Source organism: Pongo pygmaeus, chromosome 5 (genome assembly GCF_028885625.2).
Source record: "Pongo pygmaeus isolate AG05252 chromosome 5, NHGRI_mPonPyg2-v2.0_pri, whole genome shotgun sequence".
NCBI classification, from domain to species: Eukaryota; Metazoa; Chordata; class Mammalia; order Primates; family Hominidae; genus Pongo; species Pongo pygmaeus.
This window is the reverse complement of record NC_072378.2, coordinates 3,180,839-3,208,528: the sequence shown is the minus strand read 5'-3', so window position 1 is coordinate 3,208,528 and position 27,690 is coordinate 3,180,839. Positions and strand designations below refer to the sequence as shown.

General features: G+C 47.8%; 1 protein-coding gene across 7 annotated transcripts in view; it reads left to right on the top strand.

Annotated features, from left to right (window-relative positions):
- The window catches only part of SLC22A23 (solute carrier family 22 member 23), a 187,993-nt gene that overhangs the window by 119,794 nt on the left and 40,509 nt on the right, over nt 1-27,690 (top strand). For all 7 annotated transcript variants that reach the window (XM_054491067.2, XM_054491066.2, XM_063665773.1 and 4 more), the window contains one exon: nt 13,505-13,673. In XM_054491067.2, the coding sequence (XP_054347042.1) occupies nt 13,505-13,673 (169 nt within the window). The remainder of the gene's footprint in view (nt 1-13,504; nt 13,674-27,690) is intronic.

The following is a 27,690-nucleotide window of genomic DNA, read 5'->3' as shown; positions in this document are numbered from 1 at the left end:
GAGCTTGTTGTGCAGATGATAAAAGGCACTGTGCCCAGTACCTGGCACCTACAAGGCCTCCCTGAATACTCACCACTCTCCCCAGCAGCACCATTGGCAGCTCTGTAAATGGCACCTCCGCCTTAGGCACACATAGTCACTGAGTGCAACTGTGTGGGGTGGGCTGGCGATTTGCTCCAACAAACAGGCCTCCTGGCTCTCCTGTGGTTGAGGCAGCCCTGAGGAACTTTGCATTTGTGTTTAGCGCAGAGCCCTCAGAGGCTACATTCATGACGGATACTCATGCCCTTGTGTAAATATGCTTAATAAAAGCTAGTCTGCCAGGAGCGGTGCGTCACACCTATAATTCCAGCACTTTGGGAGGCTGAGGTAGGAAGATTGTTTGAGCTCAGGAGTTCAAGACCAGCCTGGGCAATGTAGCAAGACCTTGTCTACTATAAATTTTAAAAATCAGCCGGGCATGGTGGCATGTGCCTGTAGTCTCAGCTACTCGGGAGGCTGAAGTGTGAGGATCATTTGAGCCCAGGAGGTCAAGTCTGCAGTGAACTGTGATCACATCAGTGCACTCCAGCCTAGGTAACAGAGGGAGACCTTGTCAAAAAAAAACAAAAAAAAACAAAACTACAGTTATTTCTTAATTTACTCAATTTGTTAGCTGAACACATTGGGTAATAAATTTCCACATGGAAGTTGTGCCTCTTTCATTTCTGTGGTCTGATTCAGGGAGTGTTGAGCATCTGGTAAGTGCTGAATACAATGCTAGACGTTTAGGAAGGACACAGGTGACAGAGTAGTTTTCCTTTTCAAGGAGCTCGCTGCTGTGGCAGTGTAGGGCTTACAGCCATCTGGCTTGCCAGGAACATTGAGTTATGTGAGAAGGGAAATAGGCCTGGGACGAAATCATGGAGGACCGTAGTTGGTGGGCTCAGAATTTGGACTGATGTAGCATTTTTAGTAGTATTGAAATAGAAGAGAGTTGGGCTCTAGGGGCAGTAAACTGCCAGCAGGATGTCAGATGGATTAAAGGGAAGAACTCTTTGGTAGCAAAAGCCCTGGTCACAGGTGACTGTGGCAGTCCACCTGAGAACAATGTGGGCGTGGCATAGAAGTGCTGTCTCCTCCTTCCCGCCACCCAAGTGGATGATCACACACACGTTCTGACTCGCAGCCTCCCACTTTGTTGGGAAACATTTGCTTAACTGCTGAGTTAGGTGAGGTGCAAATCTGTGTGTGTGTGTGCGTTTTCTACAACTTCCAGCAGCCACTCCTAGGAGAAGAGTCCAGATTTCTCCCTTTTTTTTTTTTTTTTTTTTTGAGACGGAGTCTCGCTCTTTGGCCCAGGCTGGAGTGCAGTGGCGCCATCTCGGCTCACTGCAAGCTCTGCCTCCCGGGTTCACGCCATTCTCCTGCCTCAGCCTCCCGAGTAGCTGGGACTACAGGCGCCTGCCACCACGCCTGGCTAATTTTTTGTATTTTTAGTAGAGACGGGGTTTCACCGTGTTAGCCAGGATGGCCTCAATCTCCTGACCTCTTGATCCGCCCGCCTCGGCCTCCCAAAGTGCTGGAATTACAGGCGTGAGCCACCGCGCCCGGCCTGAGTCCAGATTTCAGTCAGCTCATTTATAAACTCAGATATCTTATTAGGTTGGTGCAAAAGTAAGTGTGGTTTTTGCCATTAAAAATAATGGCACCAATCTATAGAATCGGAGGGAGAGATGGAGCCCCAAGGAAAGAAGAGCCCCCAGCTTGGCATCTATTTGCCAGCCCAAGCTATGCACGCAGCAGGGCATGGGTGTGATACACGCAGTGTGACCCGTCGAGTCCCCTGTGGGGGATGTGAGAGCCCTGCTCACTGAGGCCTTGTCCCCACTTGATGCATGGGGCGAGAGGAATTCACCACAGAGATGGCTGAGACTCAGGGAGGACACTGTCACTAAATTCCCTGTGCGGGACTTGGCTGAGAACTAGCATTCTGTAGTGTTCGAGTCCTCATGGCCCTGTCCACGTGGGCAGGAAATTCAAAGGCAGACACTGTGTGCGACAAGCTCTGTCAAAAACAGGATGGCCCAAGAACAAGATGGCGCCAGAGCAAGATGGCACGGGGTGTTAGAAGGCCTCGGAGCCTCCGCCGCTGCTGAGGATGCACCGTTTTGCTTGGGTTTAGAGGAAGGCCTCTTACCGCTCCCACCTGCTAGTATTTTCCTCAATCACAGAACTGTTTCTTGAAAATCCCTTTCCAGGTGATGGCCTGATCTGACCCTTTGTTTCATTAGCTGGTGCCATTATGTTGACTAGAACACGAAAGGATTTTCTCATTTGGTAGAGGAGGAGGAAGCTAATTTTAACTGCTGTATGTTCTGTCAGCGTCAACTTTTGTTTTTATTGTAATCTCCATTTTTACAAAAACCCAAAAGTAATCCCAGGGACTTGTATTCTCCAAACGCAATGTGGTGAGAGACCCAGAGAGCCCCTGGTGTGGAAATCACAATTTGCTTTTGCTACCAACTAACTCTGTGACCTTATTTTCCCCTTGAATAAAATAAGCAGGTTGGACAAGGATCAGCAGCTGCAGACTGGCAGTGTGCAGTCAGACCCTGACCCTGCTCATGTTCTGTGTGACCTAGACAGTGTTTTGTTTTCTAATTGAATTTAAAGGCCTTTAAACTGGGCAAGCACCGGGCGATGTGCCACAGGCTCCGCCCCTAGCACCCGGCGGGCTTCACACGTTCGTTATCTGCCTGGCATTTGACTCTGCCAACCCTGGTGGGTGTTCTCTGAGTTTCCTTTTATCTGAAATAGGCTGAGAAATTTTGAATTTCTTTGCAACTTCAGGTTTCTTGTGCTTCTGCCTGCCTTGCCCTTTGGATGTTGGAAGAACTCTTTTTTTTCATTGGAAAAAAAAAAAAAGTCACATGCCTGCTGTTGGTTAAAAAGCCAACATCTACGCTGGGCGCAGTGGCTCACACCTGTAATCCCAGCACTTTGGGAGGCCGAGGTGGGTGAATCACCTGAGATCAGGAGTTCAAGACCAGCCTGGCCAACATGGTGAAACCCCATCTCTGCTAAAAATACAAAAATTAGCCAGGCACGGTGGAAGGTGCCTGTAATCCTAGCTACTTGAGAAGCTGAGGCAGAAGAATAGCTTGATAGGTGGTGGAGATTGCATTGAGCCAAGATCGTGCCATTGCACTCTAGCCTGGACAACAAGAGTGAAACTCCATCTCAAAAAAAAAAAAAACAGCCAACATCCAGTTACCCCAAGGCCAGTAGGCCAATAGGCATTATAAACTCTAAAGCAGCTTTGCTTTGTTTTATTTTTAATATGCTAATGCTACAATGGAAAAATTAATTATAGGATCTCAGGGCTGAGAAGTATAAAACTCTGCAGTGTTCAGAACACTGCTTTTCAAAGGGTGTTCCCTGAAGCAGCAGCATCACTATTCCCAACCTCATCCGCTTATGAGGAGGATTCAGTGGCTAATATTTGCAAAGTATACTGCCGTGGTTCTGCAACTGGAGCCAGCATCAGAATTACTGCACAGCTTGTTGACACAGATTGCTGGACCCAACCTCAGTAGGACTGAGACGGGTCCTGACTCTGTGTTTCCGAGGTGGTGGTTCCAGGTGAGGCTGCTGCTGCAGGTCTGAGGCCACACTTGCAAACCACTGTCTGGGAGGCACTCTCCTCTGTGTGATCGCAACATGGGGAAGCAAGAGGGCAGGGATTACCATTTTATATAGCATGGTCAGGGCAAAGCTTCTGGGCAAGATCGCACTTAAAGACCTGAGAAAAGGAGGAGGGACATATGCAACTTTCTGGGGAGGACAGACAGGGAGTGCACAGCCCAGAAGGGGGATGTGCTTGCTAGGTTAGAGGAGCAGCAGGGAGGCCAGTGTGGCTGAAGTGGAGCAATGGGGTGGGGAGGGGGAGGTGATGTGGTCTGAGGGATGCGGGAGGGGCAGGTGATATGGTCTGAGGGATGCGGGAGGGGCAGGTGATGTGGTCTGAGGGATGCGGGAGGGGCAGGTGATGTGGTCTGAGGGATGCGGGAGGGGCAGGTGATGTGGTCTGAGGGATGCGGGAGGGGCAGGTGATGTGGTCTGAGGGATGCGGGAGGGGTGAAAATCACATGGGTCACTGTGAAAGACTTTGCTTTCACTCTGAGTGGAACAGGAGCCCTTGGAGGGGGACGTGTGGTGTGAAATTATCTATCACCCAGAGTGATTGTGATTTTATGATGCTGCCTCTTCTGAACTGACCATATTTCAGGGCAAAGAGCTGGCGCTTGTTGCTGAATACAAGTTCTTCCTTCCAAAGTAATTCAAGGTGAAAACAGTGCACAGTGAAGGATGGAATTAGAAAATCAGATCACCATTTTGCACTCCTTAACTAAACCTTTAGGGAAAATGTTGGCGAACAACTCTAGGATGGGAGGCTGAGGCGCCGCCGCTTTGCTCCATGGATCAGTGGTAGCGTCATTCTCAGTAGGTGACCTGCGGGGCAGCACTGTGACACACAGGCACCAGCTGCGATACCCTCTTCCAAAAACCTGAACCAAAAACGTCTCACTAGACGTTAGGTGGAACTTCCAGTTTAGAGATTAAAACAGGGCATGAAGGAACACGTGAACGACATCGTAGGAAAGTCACATAAAACCAGCGGTTTCTTCAAGTTTCATGGGGAAAGAGGGTGGGGGGAGGTCTGCTCTAGATTGAAGGAGAATTAAGATATGTAATAGGTGGATCTTGTTTGGATCCTGATTTAAAAAAAAAACGATAAAGAGACTTTTTTGAAGTAATTCAGTAGGTTGGACACAGACTAGATATTGAATAATATTAAAGAATTATCGTTAATTTTGTTAGATGTGAAAATGTCTTTTTTAGGAGAGACATATTTGTATTTAAAAGTAAAATGACATGATTTCAGGAATCTGATTTAAAATATTACAGGGAAGAGAGAGAAAGAGGCAGAAGAACCAAAAGGGCAACATATCCAAAATATTCATGACATGATTCTCTCTTCTTTGTGAATATATGAACATTCAAAAGAAAAGTGTTTTTAAATCCAGATGCAAGAGAAGATGGGAAAATGGGAGAAGAAGAGAAAAGGAAGACTTACTTGGAAAGACTAAGTTGCTAATAATTCTTCTCTATTTAGGAGTATTATGCCAAAGAGTAAAATGTATTTACTATTACTAGATGTCACACAGTAATGATGCTATGAACTGGTATTGAGATCTGTTCTGTTTACCATACACCCAGCCCCTGATTCCCTGATCGCTTGTCAAGCTCATAAAATAATGACAATTGATGATGACACTGATGATGAGAAATAAAAGTCAGATCATCTTCCCTGCCCTCTGACAGCTGGGGAACTGAGAGCATGCTGTTATGGGACAGAGCTTGAAGTAATTTAGGGCTCGGCTGTTTGGCCACACACCTCGGAGGTTTCAAATCTGAAGGCCCGTGAGGCTTCCATTTGCTCAAAAGCGTGATATAATTATACAAACATGGTCACTCACTGCATGTGATTTTGATCCGTAGAATGGATAGCACCAGAAAAACTGAAGATTGGGAATTGTCGCTTTGGAACTGGTTGTTGGAAAACCTGGGTGGTAAACTGTGCTCTCCACCTTAAAGCCACCGTGTCCCATCTCTGCTCCTTCACTTAGCTTGAAAATGAACAACAGACCTGAAATGCAAGAATTCCGGTGGTTGGGAGGGGATTCTGATATTTGAAGCCATTCCTCTCCTTGGCTTTTTCTGCTGTTTTTAAATACTAGGAGACTGAAAGTGTCATTAATTTAAATTCTTAAGCATGTGCTGCTGAGCATCAGTCTTTGTTTTTAAACAGAAGAGACTGCTGAGCATTCAAATCCCTGTTCCTCATTTGAGTCATTATAATGTTAGTTTTAAAGAAAAAAACAGAAGGTAGTAAAATCTGAAAGGAAACTGAACTCTGTGGCTCATGTTGGGTTTTATGGTTGATTTTCCTCAAATTATTATCCACATATGAATATATAGAACGTGATGTGGACTTTGATGAGTTCCCATGTAGGGTGCCAGGCCGGCTTCTACAGAGTCACTGGCCAATCTCTTCCACGGTGACTCATTGACTGGGGGGCACTGGTAAAGTGACTGAACTAGGGAGGAAAAAACATTCACATTTATTCATGCGACAATTATCTGAGCTTCTGGTGTGTGTCAGGCACAGTCCTAGGCTCTGAGGAGCAGCAGTAGGCAAAACCTAAGAAGCCCTTCCCTCCTTGGAGCTTAGATTCTGGTGGAGCACAGAGGAGGCCGTACCTGAAGACAGCTTCTGCCTGCAGCAGAGATACAGGATAATACAGGGGAAGCTGGCTTCAACTCCCATCTTGTTTATTTCTTAACTGTGGGATCTTGGACCAGTCACTTAATCACCCTGAGTTTCAGGGTCCTCTCATGTAAAATGAGCATTAAAAACAATACCTACATAATACAGTCACTGTGCAGATTAAATGAATTTAACACATGAAAAATACCTCCCAAAGCATTTAGCTTTCAGCAAGTGAGAGCTGTTACTTCGCCTAGTACTGCAGACGTGATAGGTATTCAATTGGTAGTTGATTCAGTATTTCTGCATTTGAGCATTTAATGCCTGTGTCTACATGTCTGGCAGACACTGGAATGTGATTTGTAAGAAATACTTAAAATTTCTCTGTTTTTTAAATTTTTCTCTTTCTCTAAATGGAGAAAACTACTCTTTCAGATTCTTCTGACCATTACTTTGGGTTGGCAGATCCTAAGTTAAGAGGAAAGAGGACGTCTTCCACGCGGAAGGGAAGATGTAGAGCTGTAATAGCAACCTTTAACAGTCATACCCTCAAATGCTGTTTGGGTCTCCATGACTGGCAATTTCAGGCCCTTCTGCTATAATAAGGAATTCCACAATCATATGTCCCAAAGTATATTTTCCAGGATTCTGGGGGCCATGCATCCTTGCCTGTGGCAGTAATTATTGAGTGGTGTGTTCACTTCCAGGCCCACTTGGGGAGTGACAGGAAGGAGGGAGGGTGCGGGAAGAGGAGAGAGGTTCTTATGGTGGTCTGGGAGATGGTGAGGCCAGCAAGAGGAAGCTCCCTGCAGTTCCCCACTTTGCCAGGGAGGGGCGCAGTCCAGGATGATGGGGCTGTCTTCAGAGGACTCTGGTGGTCTCCAGATGAGCGTCCGCAGCCTAGGGCCGAGCCGGAACCAGGTTGGAGGAAGCCCAGAGAGGCAGGCAGCATGGCCACCCCTCCAGTCTCTGTTGAGAAAACTGCGCCTCCTTCCTTTCCACATTTTCCCGCTGCTGGTGGAAATGGGCTTCTAGTCTATTGGATGATGGAGGAGGGCTGGAAGAGGGGAGGAGAGGGGTGGTCCACTTGTAAGGACAGCGGGTTTGGAGAAGTGGCCTCTTTGAATCCTGTGTGTTCTGGGGCTGGTCTGGGCAGTGGGATCCCCAAGCCCCCGTGTCTTAGTGTCCCAGTCGGCCTTCGCAGAGGCTTGCCCTTGGGAGAGGATGGCCGGGCCATTCAGCAGTGGCCTCTGGATGGACTTCTCATTCCGCAGGCCTGTTCCAGGAATTGTGTTTAATTTGGGAGCCTGAGCAGTGTGGGCAGACGCTGTCCTTTCCTGAGCCCATCTCACCTCTCTCTGCCAGTGAGTTGTGCAGACTTGCCCTGTCCCGAGAGTGGCCTTGGGCCTGCAGAGTGCCCGGGGCAGCTTAGCAGGGTGGCCTCGTGTCTGTGAGGCCGGCGACACTTAGGAAGCCTTCTGTGGCTTCAGTATGAGCCAGGTGCGCTCGAGTGCTTCGTGAGTGTCGTTTTCTCACGACCACCCCATGTGGTAGGTACGATCGTTTTCTACCTTGGATACAAGGACACAGGCTCAGAGCGGCTGAGTAACTTCACACCACCCAGCAGAGGCCGGGGAGGAATCTAACCCCCACTGCTAGGCCAGAGCGGGTGCCTCATCCCGTACCCTGCATGGCGCGCTTTGTTCCGCGGGCACAATTCTGTGAATTCCTGTCCTCTGGCTTAAGTATTGTCAGTCAACTTAATATATTCCTTTGTTACTAGCCAACTCCAGTCCAGAAAAATCCTGTACTCTCATTTCAGAGAAGCCAGGAGCACTTAGCAATCCCAAGAAAATGTATATTCTCTCTATGGTCACAAGCATTCAAGAGTTTCTTAAACATATTTAAGGAAGAATAAGTGTTGTGTTTTATTCATTTGTGCATTATGGGATGATGGGCCTTTTTTTTCAAAGATTGGCTTCAAAAGGTTTTTAAAATTTTATTTATAATCACTGAATCCAATGAACAGTTAGATCAGTGTGTGTGTTTGTGGGGGGTGAGGGAGGTGGGGGGAGAATGTTAAAACTTTGGCCACCCCTGGTATTTCTGGTGAGCAGAAGCCTTAGCCACTGGAGCTGGGGCCGAGCCCTGCTCAGTAGCACAGCTCGGACCTTTGCGTGCTCCCTGGGGCTCCTCCCTGGGTGCTGCAGTGTTTTGACAGATGGTCCCTTGAGCTTGGCAGTGCCCTGTGAGGCTGCAACCTGGTCCAGGCTGGCCGGGGAAGAGAAGCAGGGACAGGATGAGAGAATGGGGGGTAAGAAGGGGAGGGAGGGGGTGCAGCTTCGGAGATGGGCTTCATGGGAGGCCTCGTGTGACCCTGTGTGATGCGCAGGACCCCCGACCTCTGCCTCAGAGTTCAACCAGAGAAAACAGGCGATATCTATTTACAGATTTTCTGCAATATCTATTTAGAGATTTTCTGTGAGGAATTGGCACACACGACTGTGAGGGGTGGCCAGGCTGACATCCATGAGGGGCCAGCGGGAGGGCCAGCCCTCAGGACTCCAGGGCACGGGGGCGGGCACTGCTGTCCACAGGTGGAATCTTCTTCCTCCTCAAGGACTCCAGGGCACGGGGGCGGGCACTGCCTTCCACAGGTGGAATCTTCTTCCTCCTCAAGGAAGCCTCGGCCCTATGTTCAGGTCTTTCAACAGATGAGGCGAGACCCACCCAAATTATCTAGAAGCCCCTCGCTCAAAGTCAGCTCTCTCCCGGCAGCACCAGGGTTCCTGTTTGAGCAAATGCCTGTGACTGCAGCCCCGCCACGTGACACATCAAACCCCCACACCCCACTCCCTCAGGCCTTCCTCCTCCGTCACATGAAGTGTCTACCCTGGGAAGCACAATGTGCTTTTCCTCCTGAAAATTTGTAAGAATCTGACGACTTCCGAAAAGCAAATCTCCCAGAGCTGTAGCCCCCTAACGACGCCACGTTTCTATCAGCCTCCAGGTGGCCTCTGTGCTCAGACTTAGTCATGGTCCCTGTTGATTCACTGACCAGATGCCTCAGTTCAGTCTCAGCTACGTACTACTTCATTCTCACAACCCTCAGTAATTTCTCTGCTTATCGACAAAGTGTATCTAGTTGCCAAGAGTAGCTTGTAAGCATCCTTTGTTAAGGTGTTAGGGAAAAAGGAACAGTGGTTTGTTTGGTTGGTTGTTTTTTAGAGACAGGATCTCACCATGTCGAATGAGACCAAAGAGCAACTTGGCATTAATTATATTGTTATGCAGGTTGGGCATCCCTAATCAGAACATCTGAAATCTGAAATGCTCTAGAATCTGAAACTTTTTGAGCACCTAAATGACACCACAAGTAGAAAATTTCACACATGACTTTATGTGATGGCTTACGGTCAAAACTTTGTTTCATGCACAAAATTATTCAAAATCTCGTATAAAATTACCTTCAGGCTATGTGTGTAAGATTTATATAAAACATAAATGAATTTTGTCTTTAGACTTGGGTCCCTTGCCCAAGATATCTCGTTATGTATATGCAAGTATTCCAAAATCTGGAAAAATAATGCGCGAGATTATAACACATAGCACTTATGTTCTAGCACTGTATGCTGTTTAGTGCTCACAACACCCCATTTTGCAAACAACAAAACTGAGGCGCAGAACTCCTAACTGACTGAACCAAGCTCGCAGCTGCTATGTACCAGGAGCAGGATTTGAACTTGGGCACTCTAGCTACGGAGTCCAGGCTTTTAACCACAGCAGTGGAAGTGCTACATGCTGGCCACTTGAGATAGTTTAATGTTTGAATCTTTGATGCATCACCCAAGATATTTTCTTGTGGCCCTTAAATGTTTTACATAATCAGGGGGAGTCTTGCTGCCCATAAATGAAAATCTACTAAAAGGATATGAGTTTGGTTCCATTGGCAAAGAAGTTGATTCTAGCAAGTACCGGGACACAGCTGCCAGCCAAGGTCTTCCACGGGCACCGTGGACGCCTGCCTGTGAGTGATCTACTCTCCACAGTAGTCAGGCCCTGAAGGGGCAGTTGGATTGGGGACATCATTCCCTGCCTTTCAAGCCCAAGGCCAGTGGCCCTGGCCAGGCGGCTGGAACCATCTTCAAGGTGTGGGAGCTGCTGCACCAAATGCTTCTGCTTGCAGAGCCCAGCAGAAACGATCCACCTGCAGTCCCCGTCCCTCCTGATGGATGCCAGGACTCAAGGTTTAAATGTCCTCCTGTGTTCTTTCCTTTCCCACTTCCAAAAAAACTGATTTGTCATCTTCCAGAGAAACTTGTGATTAATGGCAATCCTCAAGTGCCTGCAGTTTCTTAATCATTGCTTTCTTTTACAAAAACATCTTTATAGCCACCTTCAGAATATAGTTAGATTCAAGTAGTTTGGAAAGATTTTCTGGTGAGTCAAGACAAAAAAGGTAGTTAACTGCAGATGGCCACACCTGTGTCCTTACATCAAGCCACTGTGTTTTTCCATTGCCTAGGCAGGAATGCTAAAATACCAAGTCTCTGCTGGAGTGCTCTGCATTTTTCTACCTGATGAAATAAAGTCAAGGCTCTGCTAGGATTCCTAGCAAAAACAGAAGGAGTGGAGAGGTCAGAAAATTATTCCACTTCTGCAGCTCCCACAGATACGTCTGTGAGGCAAAACATGCTTACAGTTTTGGAGAAATACAGTGAGCCAGTGCTTCTCAAGGAGTTGTCTGGGGAGCTCATTAAGATGCAGATGCTGATTCTCTAGGTCTGGGTGGGGCCTAAGATGCTGCATTTCTAACAAGCTCGCATGTGATACCGACACAGCAGGTTCACACACTACACTTCAGGCAGCAAAGAGTTAGGGGCCACACCGACCACTTATTTACAGGAGAGGATTGAGACAACCTTTGGAAGAAAAACTATGACCATTTAATAATTGTCATATTAACAGTCACAGTAAGAGATGTGTCAGCCACAGCAACTCACTTGTAGCAAGGGGAGACTGAAGCCAGACTGGCCCAGCAAGGGACCATTTTCCCTGCTCAACTGCAAACCTAGAACCTGGTCTGGGAAGTGGCCTCGTGATCCCTTGTGTGACATCACATCAGTGTAGATTAGGATGTGGGGTTAGACATCCCAAAGGGGGACTCTGGTAAAAAAAAGTGTAGTTGCAGATATTTTCACTGTATCATGTCACTAAAGAGAGGTATTGAAGAGAAAAACAGCAAGCAATATATGTCTGCTGCACCAGCAAACCATTGATATGATGCCATCATGCTGTTTCCACATTATCTCTTTGACTTTGTTTAAAGGTTACCTGGATGGCCAAATGCTGAATTTCCTTATCTGATACTAGCCCATGCTGAGCTTCCAACACTGAATTTACCGTGACTAATGTAGATTTCTGGTTTCCATAGCAGCCAATTTACTGCTTGTGCTTAATAAATGAAAACAAGACCTACAACTGTTAGTCTTTTCTTAAAAGACCTATTTTTCTTTATTATTTGTAATAGCAGAAATGCCAGATCTGGACCCTGCCAGGTAGTGATCTTTTAAGTGAACCTGACCTATGGTACCAAAAGGAACAGCATCGCAGCAAATGGCTGAGAGTGAGCCATTTAATCTTGTTTTCCTAATTAAATGGTAGAAACCTCTTTATAAGCAATAATCAGTGAAATCTGGTTTCTCTCTTGTTCACTGATAGCTATGATGATGATCTGTTTGCTTGTGGCTGAGCAGCAATGGAAATTCTGATGGCATTATTATTTTTTTCCAGCAGATGAGCTGCTGTAGGAATTGGCTGGCATAGTGCCCTCTCCTTGTTAGGGCTGGTAATATCCTTGTAGCCAAGCATAATTCATCTGTTCTCTCTCTAGTCTGCTTCCCTTATTGCCTTCTGACCTCCTACCTCTGCAGTGGCCTCTAAACAGCCAGCAGATGAGCTGTCACAACTCATCCATGAACCCCACCATCCGAACAGCCTCCAACACACAGGCATGAAAAGTGTTCTCTCCAAAGGGTCTGTCTTCTTCCTTTTCTTCTTCTTCCCCCTGTTCCTCCTTCCCCTTCTTCTTCTTACCTTATGTTTAAAAGAGCAAGCAAGCAAGAAACCTTTAGAGAATACTGCATATTGCCAGAGAATCACAAATAAATGTACATGCTCTGTAGGGAAAATAATATATATAAAACCCAGCTGCTTTTTCTACTATAAAGGGCTTTCATTATGGTGATTCATGTAGTAGGTCTGTATTGGTTGTCACTTGGGTGCCACAGATTAAAGTTTTCTGATCATCTTTTTGACTCAAGGTCAAAGTAAAAGAATAGATTCTTGCAAATAAGAGGGGCCGTGGTCCCCCTCTAATCAGTGGGCATTTGTTGAAAATAGACACTTTTTTGTTTTGGAGCTACAAAGATGAATTAGACATGAGCCTTGCCCAGAGGGAGGTGTCCAGTAGGGACAGAGAAAGGATGCATGACTCACCCGTGTTGCAGTGGCCCACAGAACTCCCATGTGGAGAAGGGGCTTTCTGGTAGGGTCATTGCTATATGATCTGAGTCAGCCTTATTGTTGGTTTTTGTCTTGTTTAACAGACAAGCTGAGACTTAGCTCAGTCTCCCTCTGTCTCACAGTGTGAGTAAGCTGCCTGGAACTCAGAGTGCTCAAGGAGCCCCGGAGTGAGAACCAGAAGAAGGGGTGGGTGGTGCATATGGGTGGTAGTGAGTATATGGACATGCCTGGTGTCCTGTCTAGAGGTCAAGATGGCCCCAATACAGCATCATGGACAGGAAGGAATGGCGACAGGATGGGCACAAGGGGAACGTGCTGGACAGCAAGCTCAGTGACGTCTGGAGAGCAGAGGAAGCAGGAACAATGGGCGATCTGTCCCATAGGCAGCACCATTTCCTGGTTTCTGAGCTAAGCTCCTCTGAATTATAGCATCCCTTTGTCATCGGCTAGCCCTATGGCCCTGAACAACCATCTCACTTCCCTTCCCAGTTGGAGCCTCAATGCGCCCGTAAAACACTGGCACACCACATAGGGCACTTGTGGGCAACAGATGAAAACAGTTTCAGTCATTGGTGGGTTGAGCAGTGCACTGGCCCAGGTGCACTCAGGACTCCTCGGGCTGTCGAGCTGAGCACTCATCTCTCTCTCATTGGTTCTGTGTTCTAGGAATAGAGCTGTGTCCCCCTGGAAAACGGTTCATGATTACGATGGTGGCGAGCTTCGTGGCCATGGCGGGCCAGTTCCTCATGCCCGGGCTAGCCGCCCTGTGCCGGGACTGGCAGGTGCTGCAGGCCCTCATCATCTGCCCCTTCCTGCTCATGCTGCTCTACTGGTCGTGAGTATCCTCTGCACAGCGCCCTGGGCTGGTGCGTCTGCACATGCTTCCTGAAGGCCTGGCCCCGGGCAGGACACACGATCCCCACACTTCCCACTAGTTGCAGCTTGTGGTTCTGTCTGAGAAGGTTTTCCTCTCTTTTTAAAAAATTTTATTGTTTAAACTTTCTGTCTTGGAAAAACGTTCAAATATACACAAAAGTAGACAGAAGAGTGGAATGAGCCCTTCACCCAGCTCCAAAAATCTGCAAATCCACTGGCCAGTCTGGCTTCACACCTTCTTGCTAGCCACCCCACGGGGTTATTCTGACATGAATTTTTATGAATGGATTTGCAGGGAGGTGGGGGTCTTGTGTTAGGAGGAGGGAATTTGGAGATATTAAAGAAGGGATATAGAAAAGTCCCCCTATCTCTTCTAGGTGAGGGGTAGGCAACCTTCAGCCTGTGGGCCACATCAGGCCCACTGTCTGTTTTTGTAAATAAGGTTTTATTGGAACACAGCCATGCTCGTGTATTTACACAGGTATTACCTGTGGCTGCTTTCTGGCTCTACACAGAGTTGAGTGGATGCAGCAGGATGGTATGGTATAAAGCTAAAAATATTTACTATCTGGTCCTTTATGGAAAATAGCTTGCTCACCCCTGCTCAGTATCAGTCCAATATGCCTTTCTGAACTATGGGTAACCTTAAGTCTTTTGACTTGCCAGCTTTGGGGGGGGGAAAAACACTAAACACTGGTAAAGGGGGTTTGACCTGGGCAACTGGGTTTTTTTAAAAACTCTCCAGGGAATTAATGTTGAGTCAAGATTGAAAAACACTGCTCCATGGATAGAGAGATGTTTACCCTAAAAATGATACTTTTACCTTTTTATAAATGCTGTTTTTCTTCCTTTCTGTTCCTTCCCATCCCCCTCCATGCTGATATTCTCGCCTTATCTATAAGTAGATCATGGATGTGACCCTGTATTGCTACTGTTTAGTCAACAATGAAAACCAAATTTCTGCCCGTGCAGTCAGTCTTCTCCTTGCTTTAAGGGTTCACTGGAGCTGAGCTTCCTTTGCTCAGGTGCCTGGGAGGGAAGAAAGCACCTACCTTTTGGCTTAGTGGTACTGCCCCCCACCCCTGCCCTGGTAGTAGATGTACTGCAAGGGTGCAGGTGTGGTTTCCCCAAGAGGCTTGTTCTTGCTCACTGTGTCACGAGGACCTCAGCAGCAGCAGGGGGCCAGCAACAACAGATGGGAAAAGGCCACCTGCCAGAGAGGCCACTCAGCAGCCACCACTGCCCGAACTGAGCTCTTCTGCTGGGGCCGCCTCCAGCTCTTGTCCCAAAGTTGGATGTCCAAACCCCTCCCACAGCACAACCGTGTTCCAGGACAGCCCTTGTGCCCTAGCAGGGCCTTAAGGAGCGGAGAATGAGCAATAGTTTCCCTGGAGAAGGATGGAGTGGGCAGCTCTCTTCCTTCTATCTCCTAAGGAAGCCTTTCTGCCCCCTCCCTTGTGGCAGCCTTTGCTGGGTTTAGCTGTTTCGGAGTTCAAGGGTGCTGATTTATCTAACAAATGCTTCCCTGTGCTTCCCACTGTACCAGGCACAGATGACAAGCACTTTGTGATAGTAAATGGTTCCACCCTCATATCTCAGCAGCCCATCCTATAGAGGACAGAACTGCGGTCCCCTGACCCCCACTGGCTCATGTCAGAGCCTGGACCTGAAGTGGCCGACTCTTGCCACACCTGGCTCCTGTCTTCCCCTGCCTGGCCCCTATTCCTTGTTTACTCTTTAGAGATACAGCACTCCAAAGCACCAAGTAGGCTGCCGGGCACCCTGGTGCATGCAATAAATACTTGCTCATTAAAGGAAAACAAGCAACTTTCAATATTTTGCCACCAAAAGCTGGTCATACTGGCTGGTGCTACAGCTCACCCACTCTCCCCAGCAGGCCCCTGTCTTCCCTCAGCTTCCATCCCACATCCCCACCCCAGCAGATTTTCTCTGCCACTTCCTCTGCTGCTGGCTTGCACCAGTGTTCTCTCCTAGGCTACAAGAACAGGGCATAGCCTCTTGGCGACTCATACTCCTGAGTGGAGAGGTCAGACAGGGTTGTTTCCCTCACCCCAGGCTCTGCTCCCGCCTGTCCCAGGCAGGAGGACACCTGACAAGGGAGAAGTGGCAGAGAAGGTCTTTCCAGAACAGCTCCAGTTATGCAGGGCTGACCCATGTGAGAAGGGCCGGGTTTTGTTTTTTTTTTTAATTTTAGAAACATATTGAGGTTTAGTGATAGGCAAGGTAAGGCATTCATTTATTTAAATATATTCTAAAACCTCAGAAAAATTCTTTGAAATACACAGTTTTAAAAACAAATTATATAGCTTTTGAAAAGACATCCAGGGGACTTGGAGAAGTAAATGTGTGTGCATGTGTGTGCGTGTATGTGTACGTGTGTGCATGTATGTGTACGTGTGTGCATGAGGATGGTGGTCCCAAGGTGCTCTGCTTCCCGCTTACAGCTCCAGCTCTGCAGTCTGGGTAGAGCTGGCCCAGTGACTGGCTGTGCTGCCTCCAGCCTGCCTCACACCTCTCTGAGCCCGCATTTTCTCATGTCTGTAAAAAGTGGGTTATAATAGTTCTTATTTCATGGGGTTGTTTTGAAGACTGAAATAACGCACGGAAAAGATATGCATAGAGGGGCAGTCTGAAGGGAGGCTTGGACACGGAGCCTGGACCTCTGCCACTTAGTAGCTGTGTGACCCTGAGCAAGTCGCTTAATCTCTCTGTGCCTCAGGTTCGCCAGCTGTGAGTCATTGTGGTCAATAATGGGGTTGGGAGGAATCAGTGAATTAATGTATGAGACATTTAGAACGGTGCCTGTCACTTAGTGCCAGATGTATATTAACTGCTATGATCATCATAATTATTTACACATTTATATTACTATTAAGGTGCTTAGTACATTCCTGCTCTATAAGTACTCATTAAATATTGGTCACTGCTATTATTATTATTGCATCCTCTTAATATATATAGGAGTCTGGGCGTAACAGGGCAGGTTAAAAAATTGGTGGTGAGAAATGTAAACCACCTTTGCCTACCAGCCTTGAAAGCCTCCACTGGAATTACTGGCCTTAAAAGCCAATAATTGCCTACCCTTTTTTATTGTCTTCCTCCCATCTGCTGCAGTGGGCTCTGTTGTTTGACAGGATTTGAAGTGGCCCGCTGGGGAGAGGGGGTGAGCTGTAGCACCAGCCAGCATGACCAGCTGTTGGTAGCAAAATATTGAAAGTTGCTTGCTTTCCTTTAATGAGCAAGTATTTATTGCATGCACCAGGGTGCCCAGCAGCGTACTTGATGCTTTGGAGTGCTGTATCTCTGAAGAGCAGACGGGTGAGCATGTACGTTAACAAGGACTGGAAACCAAGCTGCACGAGGCACAGTCCCCAAGGGGCGGCTTCTTGGGGTAGGGGCAGTAAAGGCAAACGTGCGGGGACTGGCCAGAAGGGATCTTCTGGTCAAGATGGTAGACTGAACAGACAGGGACCCCTCCACACACACATATAAATGCTGGATAAAATACAGCATTTTTTAGAAGTATGACGCTGAGCTCCAGTGAAAGAAGGGGAAGTTCCCAGGGGTCAAACCAAGGAGGGAATCCCAGCAGGAGCAGAAACAGAGACAGCTCCCAGGGCATCTGAACCAGAGAGAAGTGTGAGGAGCCTGGGTTTCAACACCTGCCCGGGGGCTAGAGCTGAGCTCCCAGGCCTCTGATGCCATTAGAACTGAGCTCCTTCAGTCAAGCCAGGAGTCAAAACTGTCAATGGCCACAGGACTGGGAGATCTTTGCCTGCCACAGGGACTCAGCCCAGAGCTGGCGGACTGCCTTGGACCGTGGGCAGAAAAAGGTTCACTCCGAAGAAATTGGAGCCTTGAAGTCTGCACCATGCAGAACTGTGTGTTCCAAATTCCAGCTGCTCCCTGAGGCTGAGATATCAATGTAAGAACAGTGAAGCTCACTGGACCCCTCAGGGACCAAAACACCGCCTCCCGCAGAGGCATCCAGGACTCACATGGAAGAAAATTCTCTTTAAAGATGAGCTCACAGGCAAAGGTCACAGATCCACGGGGAATCCACTATGAGGGCCCAAACCTATAGACTGGGGAGTGTGCATCTCAGGAACTGTAGAAAATAGAGGAATCTGAAAGGGCAGTGAAGGGAGCTGGTATTTGTTAAGCAGCCACACTGCCTTATGCTGATGCTGTTGCTGGTCCAGGTATTCTAGATACATCTCCAGAGCAAGCCCCCGATCTCCTGAAAGCACATTGCGGGGCGGAGGCGGGCAGGAGCCTAAAGAACCCACACACACGTGAGGAACATGCTTTTACCAAGTAGGGTGGTCAGGAGAGACCCCTCTGAGGGGCTGATGTTCATGCTGAGGCCTAAGTGTTCAGAAAGAGGAAGTCACACAAACTTCTGGATGGAAAAGTGTTCTTGGCAAAGGGGAAAAGCCAAGGCAAAAGCTGGCTTCCGCTCAGCTTCTCCTGGAACCGGGAGAGGAAGGCCAGCATTGCTGGAGCATGGTGGACAAGAGGGGACAGAAGGTGACTTGGAAAGGCAGGTGGGGTCAGACCCTATGGGGCCTGAGGAGCACGGGCTTATTCTACAAAGACATAAAGATGCACTGGAGGGTCTTGAGCAGGGGAATCCTATATCCCAGACTGTGCTCTGTGAGGACCTATCTGTCTGCTTTGTGGAGAAGGCGTAGAGCCGGGCAAAGGCCAGAACAGAGACAGCGCACACGCTGGGCTGTGTGACATCCTGGTGCCTGCACTGGGGAAGGCTGGGTGTCACCTGCAGAGGGCTGATTCGAGAGATGCTTTGAGAGTGGCTCTGGTGAGACTTGCTGATGGATCTGAGGTGACTCTCAAAGGTGAGAGAGGAGGCAGTGATGGCAGCTGGGTCTGTTTCCTGAGATGGGGAGGCCGGAGCTTTAAGAAACATGGAAGCTCAGCAGGGCTGGAGGCTGAAGTCCTGTCCTGCCATCCTACTGTGGAGGGTGACAGGATGAGGTGACCAGGAGACTTGACTGAGACCGCAGCCTGTGTTAAGATGTGGATTTTATTATTATCCAGGTATAGTGAGGTCAGCAGGCCAGGAGACAATTGCCATTGAAAGATTATTTATTACTCTTAGTTCCCAGGAGGAAGGGGTACGTGGGGCCACCCAGGGCCTCCCGGGAAGCACCAGGGTGGGCCAGGAGGCAGACGGGGAGGTGAAAACGTGGGCAGGAGCCTTTATTGTGGTTCCTGCAGGAGCAGCAGGTGAGGCAGGGTGTTCAGGATGAGTTTTGATAGTTTGATCATTTCTGCAGCGTGTGGGCATAGGGCTGTCCCTAGATGTCTGGAAGCTGACCCCGGGGTGACTGGGGCAGGTGGATGGTGGCCCACGTGTGAGAGCCCGACACAGGAAGTGGTTGGGGTATCGGCTCTGGATGGGTTGGTTTGTGTGTGAAAAGTACACTTGCAGGTGAATCTTTTACTCTATCTAGGAATTAGCGAACCCTGGGAGGAGCAGCCTCTCTAGAATCAGCAAGGCTCCAGATGTTAAAACATTAGGAAATACAGAAAATACAAAGGCTTGATTAATATGCAGCAGCCGCAGGGTTGCAGAGTTCTGGAATGAAGTGACCCCCAGGGTGGAGACGCTGGCCAGGAAAAGGTGGCAGCAAGGGCAGCAGCATGATGCACCCAGAGACTGGACAGGGACTTGGCGGCGGGTGCAGTGAGCACAGGAGTCTCTGGTGATGCGGGGAAGATGGGACGCATGAATGATATATGCTCCAGCAAGTGGAGCCAAGATAGGCGAGCAATGTCATTGCACGAGCTGCCTGGGGATGCTTATAATATGTCGAGGCTTCTGGGCCATGGCAGGATCGGCTGGGCTTTAGGTGAAGGAAGAGCTGCAGCAGCTGGTGGCCAGAGAATGGGAGGGTGCGCTCGCTTGGTACTCTTGTGTGGTTTGCAGAGTCAAACTTGAGCACTTAGTTGTGAAGGAGGAGCAGCAGAAGAAAGAGCACTTGTGAGTATTTTTCACCTGAAAGTAAACCCCATCAAAGCGCTGGGTAATTGCACTGATGGACGCAGATGCCTGAAGAGAAATGCATCTTTAGTCATTTTGCTCAGGCATTTATTGTCACTCAGTAAAGAGCAGCAGGGATTTAGCGCTCATCTAGAAGGAAGTCATACCGACTGATCCTTCTTCCAGAAGAAACATGAAATCCTTCCAAGGTCACAGCCAACAACGAGAGGTTGGGGGGAAGATGCAAGATCCAAACCACGAGAAGAAGGGAGTATCTAGGAGCATCTAGGAGGAATTCTGCTTAGATGCGCTGGGAAGATAGGTAGCAGGAGGTACCAGGATGGAAGAGGGAGCTGGGTGCAAGAGCTGCTGCTCTGAAATTGTACACACTGCAGAAAGGTGCCCCTTCCAGGTGGCCACAGCCTGCACTGGGAGTGTGGCTTCATGACAGAGCTCCTTCCTCGGCTGGGAGCCCTTGTGCAAGACAAAGCCTGGTCTTGTGTTTGGAGGTCCAGGTCTACGTTACGTTAGAACATCCTAGAAAACCGCAGTGTGGAAGATCAGGAGGGTAATGTGTGGGACAGGGTGACATCAGGTTTCCTACGCAGGAACTCACTATTGAGGAATGACAAGGGCAGGAGAAGGCTGTTGGAGAGGCTGCCCACGTGGTGTTTATCTAAAGTGGTTTGGAGGAAGTCACAGGGAGTAAGGACTTCTGGAGATAATGGAGATGTGAGCGCCACTCTCCCAAAACGTTGGTGTATGCCATCACCATTCCTCATCAGGTAAATTAAGGGTACTGAGTACACATGATCATTTATAACACAAAATTTGCAGCTGGGCATGGTGGCTCATGGCTGAGGCAGGAAGATCACTTGAGCACAGCAGTTTGAGACAAGCCTGGGCAACAAAGGGAGACCCCATCTCTACCAAAAATTTAAAAAATTAGCCACACATGGGAGCACGTGCCTATATCCCAGCTACTCAGGAGGCTGAGGTGAGAGGATCACTTGAGCCCAGGAGTTCAAGGCTGCAGTGAACTATGATCGCACCACTTCATGGCAGCCTGAGTGACAGAGCAAGACCCTATCTCTTAAAAAACAACGTGCTCGTCTGCTCTAAGAGTAAGTGCAGAATTTTGATGCTAGTTCGACAAGCTCCCCAGTGAGGGCTCTCAGCCCAACATGTGAGTGCTTAAATGTTTTCTAGGGGTGGAGGTGTCATCGTAAGCCAGGCAGACAGTCCTGCCCTCATGGAACAGTGGAGCAAAAAAAGAAAACATTGCACTTGGACATCTTATGCCTCCCTCGTGGCAGACACATGCACTGTGACATTTGCTGATTGTGTCTTCACATTTTAGAAATGTGCTTTTCTTCAGATCAGCTGCACGCTTCTTACGTGTGAAAACGTATTAACCATAGTACTCTCGAATTCCTTAGCTCTTCCTGGATCCAAGGAACCAGAGGTTGGTGGATTTATTCCTATTTGTAGGTGGGGAAACCAAGAAATGAAAAAACCTTCACCAAATCACTTACAAATGTGGGAAAAGCATTCAAAACAGGTTTTCAAATGTCAGTGGTTCTCAAAGTGCAGTCCCTGAGCCAGCAGCATCAGTATCACTTGGGAACTTGCTAGAAATACGGATCTCAGGCCCAGCCCCCACCCCAGGCCTGCCGAATAAAAACGCCTGCGGTGGGCCTGGCAGTCTGTGTTTTAAGAAGGGCTCGGGAGACGCCACTGAGCCCTGCTCTTTGGGAATCACACAGAGGACCTAACATATTTTGAAAAAGGATGATAAAGATGATAAGAAGTCGCAAAAGAAGATCCTGTGAGTCAGCTGCATCGAACACATACTTTTCTTTTTTTTTTTTTTTTTTGAAACGGAGTCTCACTCTGTCTTCCAGGCTGGAGTACAGTGGCATGATCTCGGCTCACTGCAAGCTCTGCCTCCCGGGTTCACGCCATTCTCCTGTCTCAGCCTCCCAAGTAGCTGGGACTACAGATGCCCACCACCACACCTGGCTAATTTTTTATATTTTTAGGAGAGACGGGGTTTCACTGTGTTAGCCAGGATGGTCTGGATCTCTAACCTAGTGATCCGCCCGTCTTGTCCTCCCAAAGTGCTGGGATTACATGCATGAGCCACCACGCCCAGCCGAACACACACTTTTCATCCATGAAAGAGGGTTCGAGATTGTGTAGTGAAATGAAACAGATGCCATCCTCGAAGGGCCTGTGCGATCTGATGGTCCTGTCCAGTTCCACGATCTGAACAGATAGCTTGACCATCTCGGACAGCAGAAGTCATCAGTATTCCTGGAAGTGATGAAAGCAAGTAAAACAAACTTGGTCCTGGCTCTACGCATTTCCTCTGCACTGTGGGGACACGCACGCATTTGTGGAGTCTTCAGTCATGGCAGTGTTCCAGGTTCACGAGAAGGGAAGGCTTCCCCAGCCTGCTCCCCGATCTCCCTACAGGCACAGATGGGACATCTTGCTGGCAAAGTGCTTTCCACACCCAAATCCATCCCTCCAACGCTGCAGGAAGCGAGTGTGTGCAGTTTTTTTGCACTTTCCCCCAAGACTTTTAATCAGGTGCACACCTAGTAGAAAAATATTCTCACCTCGAGCCCACCTAATATGTGTGTTTTGCATGAAAAGCCTAGAGATAGAAACACAAAGGGCCAAATGTGTGAAGCTGGTGAATTAGAGGAAAGAGCTGCTGGCAATCAGCATGATCATCAAAAGCATCTGGGAAAGCAATAAGAAGATAATAAGCAGTATGGGAAATAGGGAGGAAATTAGAGAAGGATCACGCTGCACTGCATAACATTGGAGAGTAAGGAACAGAACCGATTCCCCAAATGAGGAGGTAAACCCTAGCGCGGAGGACGGGAGAGTGTGCTGCCGTAAAGGACACTGGCGGGGAGAAGACACTCCAGAGGCTGGCCATGCAGAAACCCTTAGAAAAAAACAGACATGCTACAAGGAGTTTTAATTTTTTTTAATTTCAAGAAGAAAGCTATTATAAAACATTTAAATGGCCTCAGGTTAAATAAATGCCTCATTAAAAAAAATTCCAATATGTAAATAGCCTTAATTTTTTGGCTCTTTTAAATATCATTAAAAATATTCTGGTCAGAGTAATACTGATTTTTACCATCTCTTGAGGGTTTGTTTCTTAGACCCTGCTAAGCATTTTACATAACTTAGCTCCTTAAATCTTCCTGAAGACCTTCTGAGGTAGATACCAGGACGGCCTCCAGTGCAGATGAGGAAACTGAGGCACAGAGCGATGCGGTGTTGCTGAGGCCCCATGGCTAGTAAGTGGGGCTGGGGTCTGAATTCCAGCAGGTGGACTCCAGAGCCACAGGGACTACCACCTCCTGCTCAGCCCAGTCAAACATGGCGAGCCGGGGTTCTGTGGCCCAGGGACCCAGAATGCCGGGCAAGCGGAGGGCCCTGGGCTGCTGAGAGCAGCATTTACTTGGCAGAGCTACACTTCCGTCCTGGGAGGAATCCTCCATGCCCTCTTTTTTATTTAAGTACATTGCTTAACATTGACAAAAACATTTCTTAAAATTATTGGGGTATCAGTACCTGCCCTGATAAGGGCTCAATAAAAATGGGTTAAGCTGATCAATTAATTTCGCTTCTTGTTATCATTGAAATGACTTTTAAAAGACCATTTAAGAATTTTTTTTGAGACAGAGTTCTGCTCTTGTTGCCCAGGCTGGAGTGCAATGGCACAATCTCGGCTCACTACAACCTCCACCTCTTGGGTTCAAGCAATTCTCCTGCCTCAGCCTCCCCCGTAGCTGGGATTACAGGCACCCACCACGCCCAGCTAATTTTGTGGAGACAGAGTTTTTCAGCAGAGACAGGGTTTCTCCATGTTTGTCAGGCTGGTCTCGAACTCCCAGCCTCAGGTGATCCACCCACCTTGGCCTCCCAAAATACTGGGATTACAGGCATGAGCCACCATGCCCGGCCAAGAATTTTTATACATACATAATCCAGCAGGTATCAGACTTTTTTTCTTGCCCAAACACAAGAAACAACAACTTGACAGACACAACAACTTCCTCTATTAAAAACAGTTTTATTTCAAAAGGGCGGCAAAATTCTGCGTTATACAAAGAGACTCTATTACAGATAAAATAAGTGCTGTGGGTTCCCTACATGAGAGGAGGGAAACTGAATTCAGTTACAGCAACAGTTAAGCATGCGGGAAAATGCTTTCCTCAAAGGAAAATGGAAGAGGTGAGTCATGAAAACCATGCAGTCTCCGGGAGCTTGAATCAATAGGCAATAATTATTTTTACAAGTTATCCAATAATCAATTTGAGAGATCAATAGGAAACAAAAAAAAATTTTCTTGGTCAAATCTTTTCTGCCTACAAACTATCTAGATGGGAGAAGGATTAGGTAATACTGACAAAAGGCAGATGTGGAAATAAAATGATAACCCATATTTCAATCATAAAAATGGAGCAATTAAAAGCAAGATTCAAATGCTTTCTGTAAGTGGGTATTTTGGGACTTGCTGATGGCATGGAATTTTAGGGAGCCCTCAGGCAACAGTCCACAGAGATTGTGTAAGACAGTAGGAACCCCTGCATCAACACAAATGCCTGCAAGTAGAAAGGGAGACTCCTGTGAGGCAGAAGTGAGCACTGAGCCTCTGCTCTGGAGGCCAGTGTGACTGTCCCCAGTGCCAGCCTTCGCCCTTCCTGTCCTCATGCTAAGATGTGCCCCAAGAGTCCATCTCACCACGCTGCTCCCACCGGGAAGCTGGGGTTGCTCCAGGCCAGTTTGAGATGCACTGCAGCTTTGAAACAGGCAGAGCGCTGGCAGCATGCATCTGCGTGTGCATGTGTGCACATGTACAGATGTGCACGTGTGTGCACTTTGTGGGGTGGTGGGGCTGGGCTGTTGGCAACTGACAGAGACCAAGTGAGTGGGCCTCTGGTGACAGGTGTCCGGGGTCAGTTGCTAGGGTGTTGCCATTGCTGGCGTCTGGCAAACGTCCACATGGTGGTTGGAATGAGGACAAGGGGACCCAGCCGCCCATCTGCTTGGCCCTAGGGACTCTGGCAGACCACATGGCCAGTACTAAAGAGTGGCAGTCCTGACTACGATCGGGACAGCCTCACTCAGCCATCAGAATTGGCTAAGGTGTCGTGACTCGTTTCATTAGGAGGTGAGGCTGCTAACATAGAGGTGTCGATAAAATTCTGCTTAGGAGCAGAAGCAACAGAGTCCCCTTATTCCTCTGCCCACTTACCTCCTCACGTTGTTTTACAACATCAGACTTTTTAAAAGTCATTTGCCAAATTAATCCCCCTACCACATTATATTTTGAAGGCTCTGTGTGCCTTATATTTTCTGCAGCCTGACAATTGCTTCTACGGATAAATGAGTGAAAGGTGCAGACGGAGGGAGAAGGTTAACCCAGCCACATGGAAGGTTATAGATGGTAGGTGAACCTGCAACTGGACTCCAAGTATTCATCTGCTTATAATATGAATTAAGGGATGTTTTAAATATATGCCAATTGTTATACATTCAAAGTTGGTTAATCATGAAAAGTCTGACTCCAAAGGTGTCTTAGGCACTGACTTCATTTGGTCTGGCAAAAATCTAAAGCAGCATAAGCTCATTTATTCAGTGCGTTGTCAGGAGCAGCATCTTCTTCACCTTCCGGAAGGAGGCAACAGTGAGCGTTAGCCCTAAGTCTAGATGGAGAGTGTTGAAGCCAGGCAAGACCTTGGTGCCGTTCCACACGCCAGTCTACAGATGTGGGGAAACTGAGGCCCGAAGGAATAAGGTGACTTGCCTAGGGCTACAAAATTGGCACACAAACCCAGGGCTCCTAGGAGATTTCCACCATACTTTTTCTAGAGCAGAATTTTGGAGCCTCAGTGTATTTCACTTTGAAAGACAAAAGAGACACAAGGTTCTGAGCTTTTGTAACAGATAAATTAGTAGCATAGTCATTTAAATTATGAATGCACTTTTTTTCCCAAGAGATTTTCAAGGAATTCATTTGCCTTAGGAAAACCTTGGGGTCTAACCATCCTCAGAGCCAATCTTTATTCGATTTCATGATACTCATCCCATCTCTCTAAATTCTGAAGTTTAATGAAAGCCACCTTATTGTTTTAATACCAAACAGAGCTAATGTTTAAAAAATCCAAGTGGAAGATTATGTACAGAATCCATGCTTATATTTTTTGCAAAAGTTTTGAGCCAGAAACTAAAGATACTCCCAAAACTGGTACTTAATTCAACTTTAGCCTTTAATTTATTATTTTTTTAGAATGTCTTCAGAATCTCATAATACTCTGATACTTGGCAACACCTCAAAGCGTCAGCGGCTAGAATCACCCCTTTAGATCAGAAGCACCCTCACAGCAGCCTACAGCCCTTCTCACATCACATTCAGGGAAACCTTATCTCCATGATGCCTTTTGAGATTCTCCTCCCTCCCCCAGTCCCTGCTCTGTGTCCCCCACTGTGTGATGGGAAGGCCTATTTGATAGAAGCTCCTCCTTTATTAGCCATTTATTAATTTACACGTTTTTGCCCCAACTGGACAGTGAGCTCCTTGGGGCCCAGACACTGTGTGTGTTTCATCTCCAGGCCAGCCCGTCCGCAGCAGGTGGATGGTGCCCAGTGCATGTTTAGCCCATGAATGGCATCACGTGGAACCGCAGACAGGAAGGCACACCTGTCTGCACAGGTATCACCCTACAACTAAATATTTCAAAATACAAATAAAGGAATGACTTGAGGGTAAAATTAATTTAATAGGCATGGGCAGTTCATCTTATTTCCTTCCTGTATTTTCTTTATGAGTAAATGTGCTAGTACAGTACGTTAAAGAGGGTAGACGTGCGTCTCATACAATTGCCAAGCTGGCATTTCATCAGAGCAGGTGTTAAGTGAATTGGCAAGAAGGCAGCCAACATAGTATACTTGTCTATGTCAGAGTCTCCAACTGGATAGAGGAATAATTTATTTTATTTTTAGATGTCAAGGAAAAATGATCAACCTCATAGGGTTTCACAGTATTGAGTTTTAATTACAGATTCTACTGAGCGATTACTCAGGTTACAGGGACTAAGATGTAAAACAGATTCATGAAATGTAGATCAGACGGGCTTGAGACTTAGCCAAATCTCCACTCCAGAAAAGAGGACAGAGATGGGAATGTGGACCACAAGCAACACACTGCTGTTAAATCACCAATTACCCTGCAGTGCATCAGGCGCCAGAGGAGAGACAGGGTGCTCCCACTTGAACTGCGTGCTGACACTCAGCTTTGAGGAGTGACGATGTGATGGTATTAAGAAAACACGGAGAAATTTTCCTGCCTTGATACAGTAATTGTGTACATGATACCATTGGGGAAAAGTTCCACATAAATACATTTTCCATATAAATCTCTAAGAACCAGCTCTTCCGCGTAGCTAATTTGGGTGGGACTCTTTGTAGAACACATTTTTCCTGCTGTAGAAGCAATACTGCAATCACAGTGCGATGCAGGAAAACTCCCCTGGTCTAGGGGTCTTAAGCCCCAGGTTCCAGGCCTGCCTCTGCCATTCATGAAGCCCCAGGCAGGGTACTAGCATGGCCAGGCCTAGGCCACCTGCCATGCAGTGAGGGGCTGGGTTAAGTGCAACCCAGAGATGCCCTTCTGACTGTAGTTCCATTTTGTAACGTTGCCTGTCCCTGGTGAGCGATTGCAGAGCCATCCCTGTAGCAGCAGGTGCTTCTGTGTGGCCATGGTGTAATCCTTCAGAAGCATCTGTGTGGGAAGCTCCTGTACCACCAAGGAGGCTGGAACGCCTGTGTGCAGCTGGCCCGCTGCCTCCTGCCACCTGCTCGTCAGCCCACAGTCCTTATTACAGTCAGGTGCCACCCTGCTCTGAGGCCTCTGCCC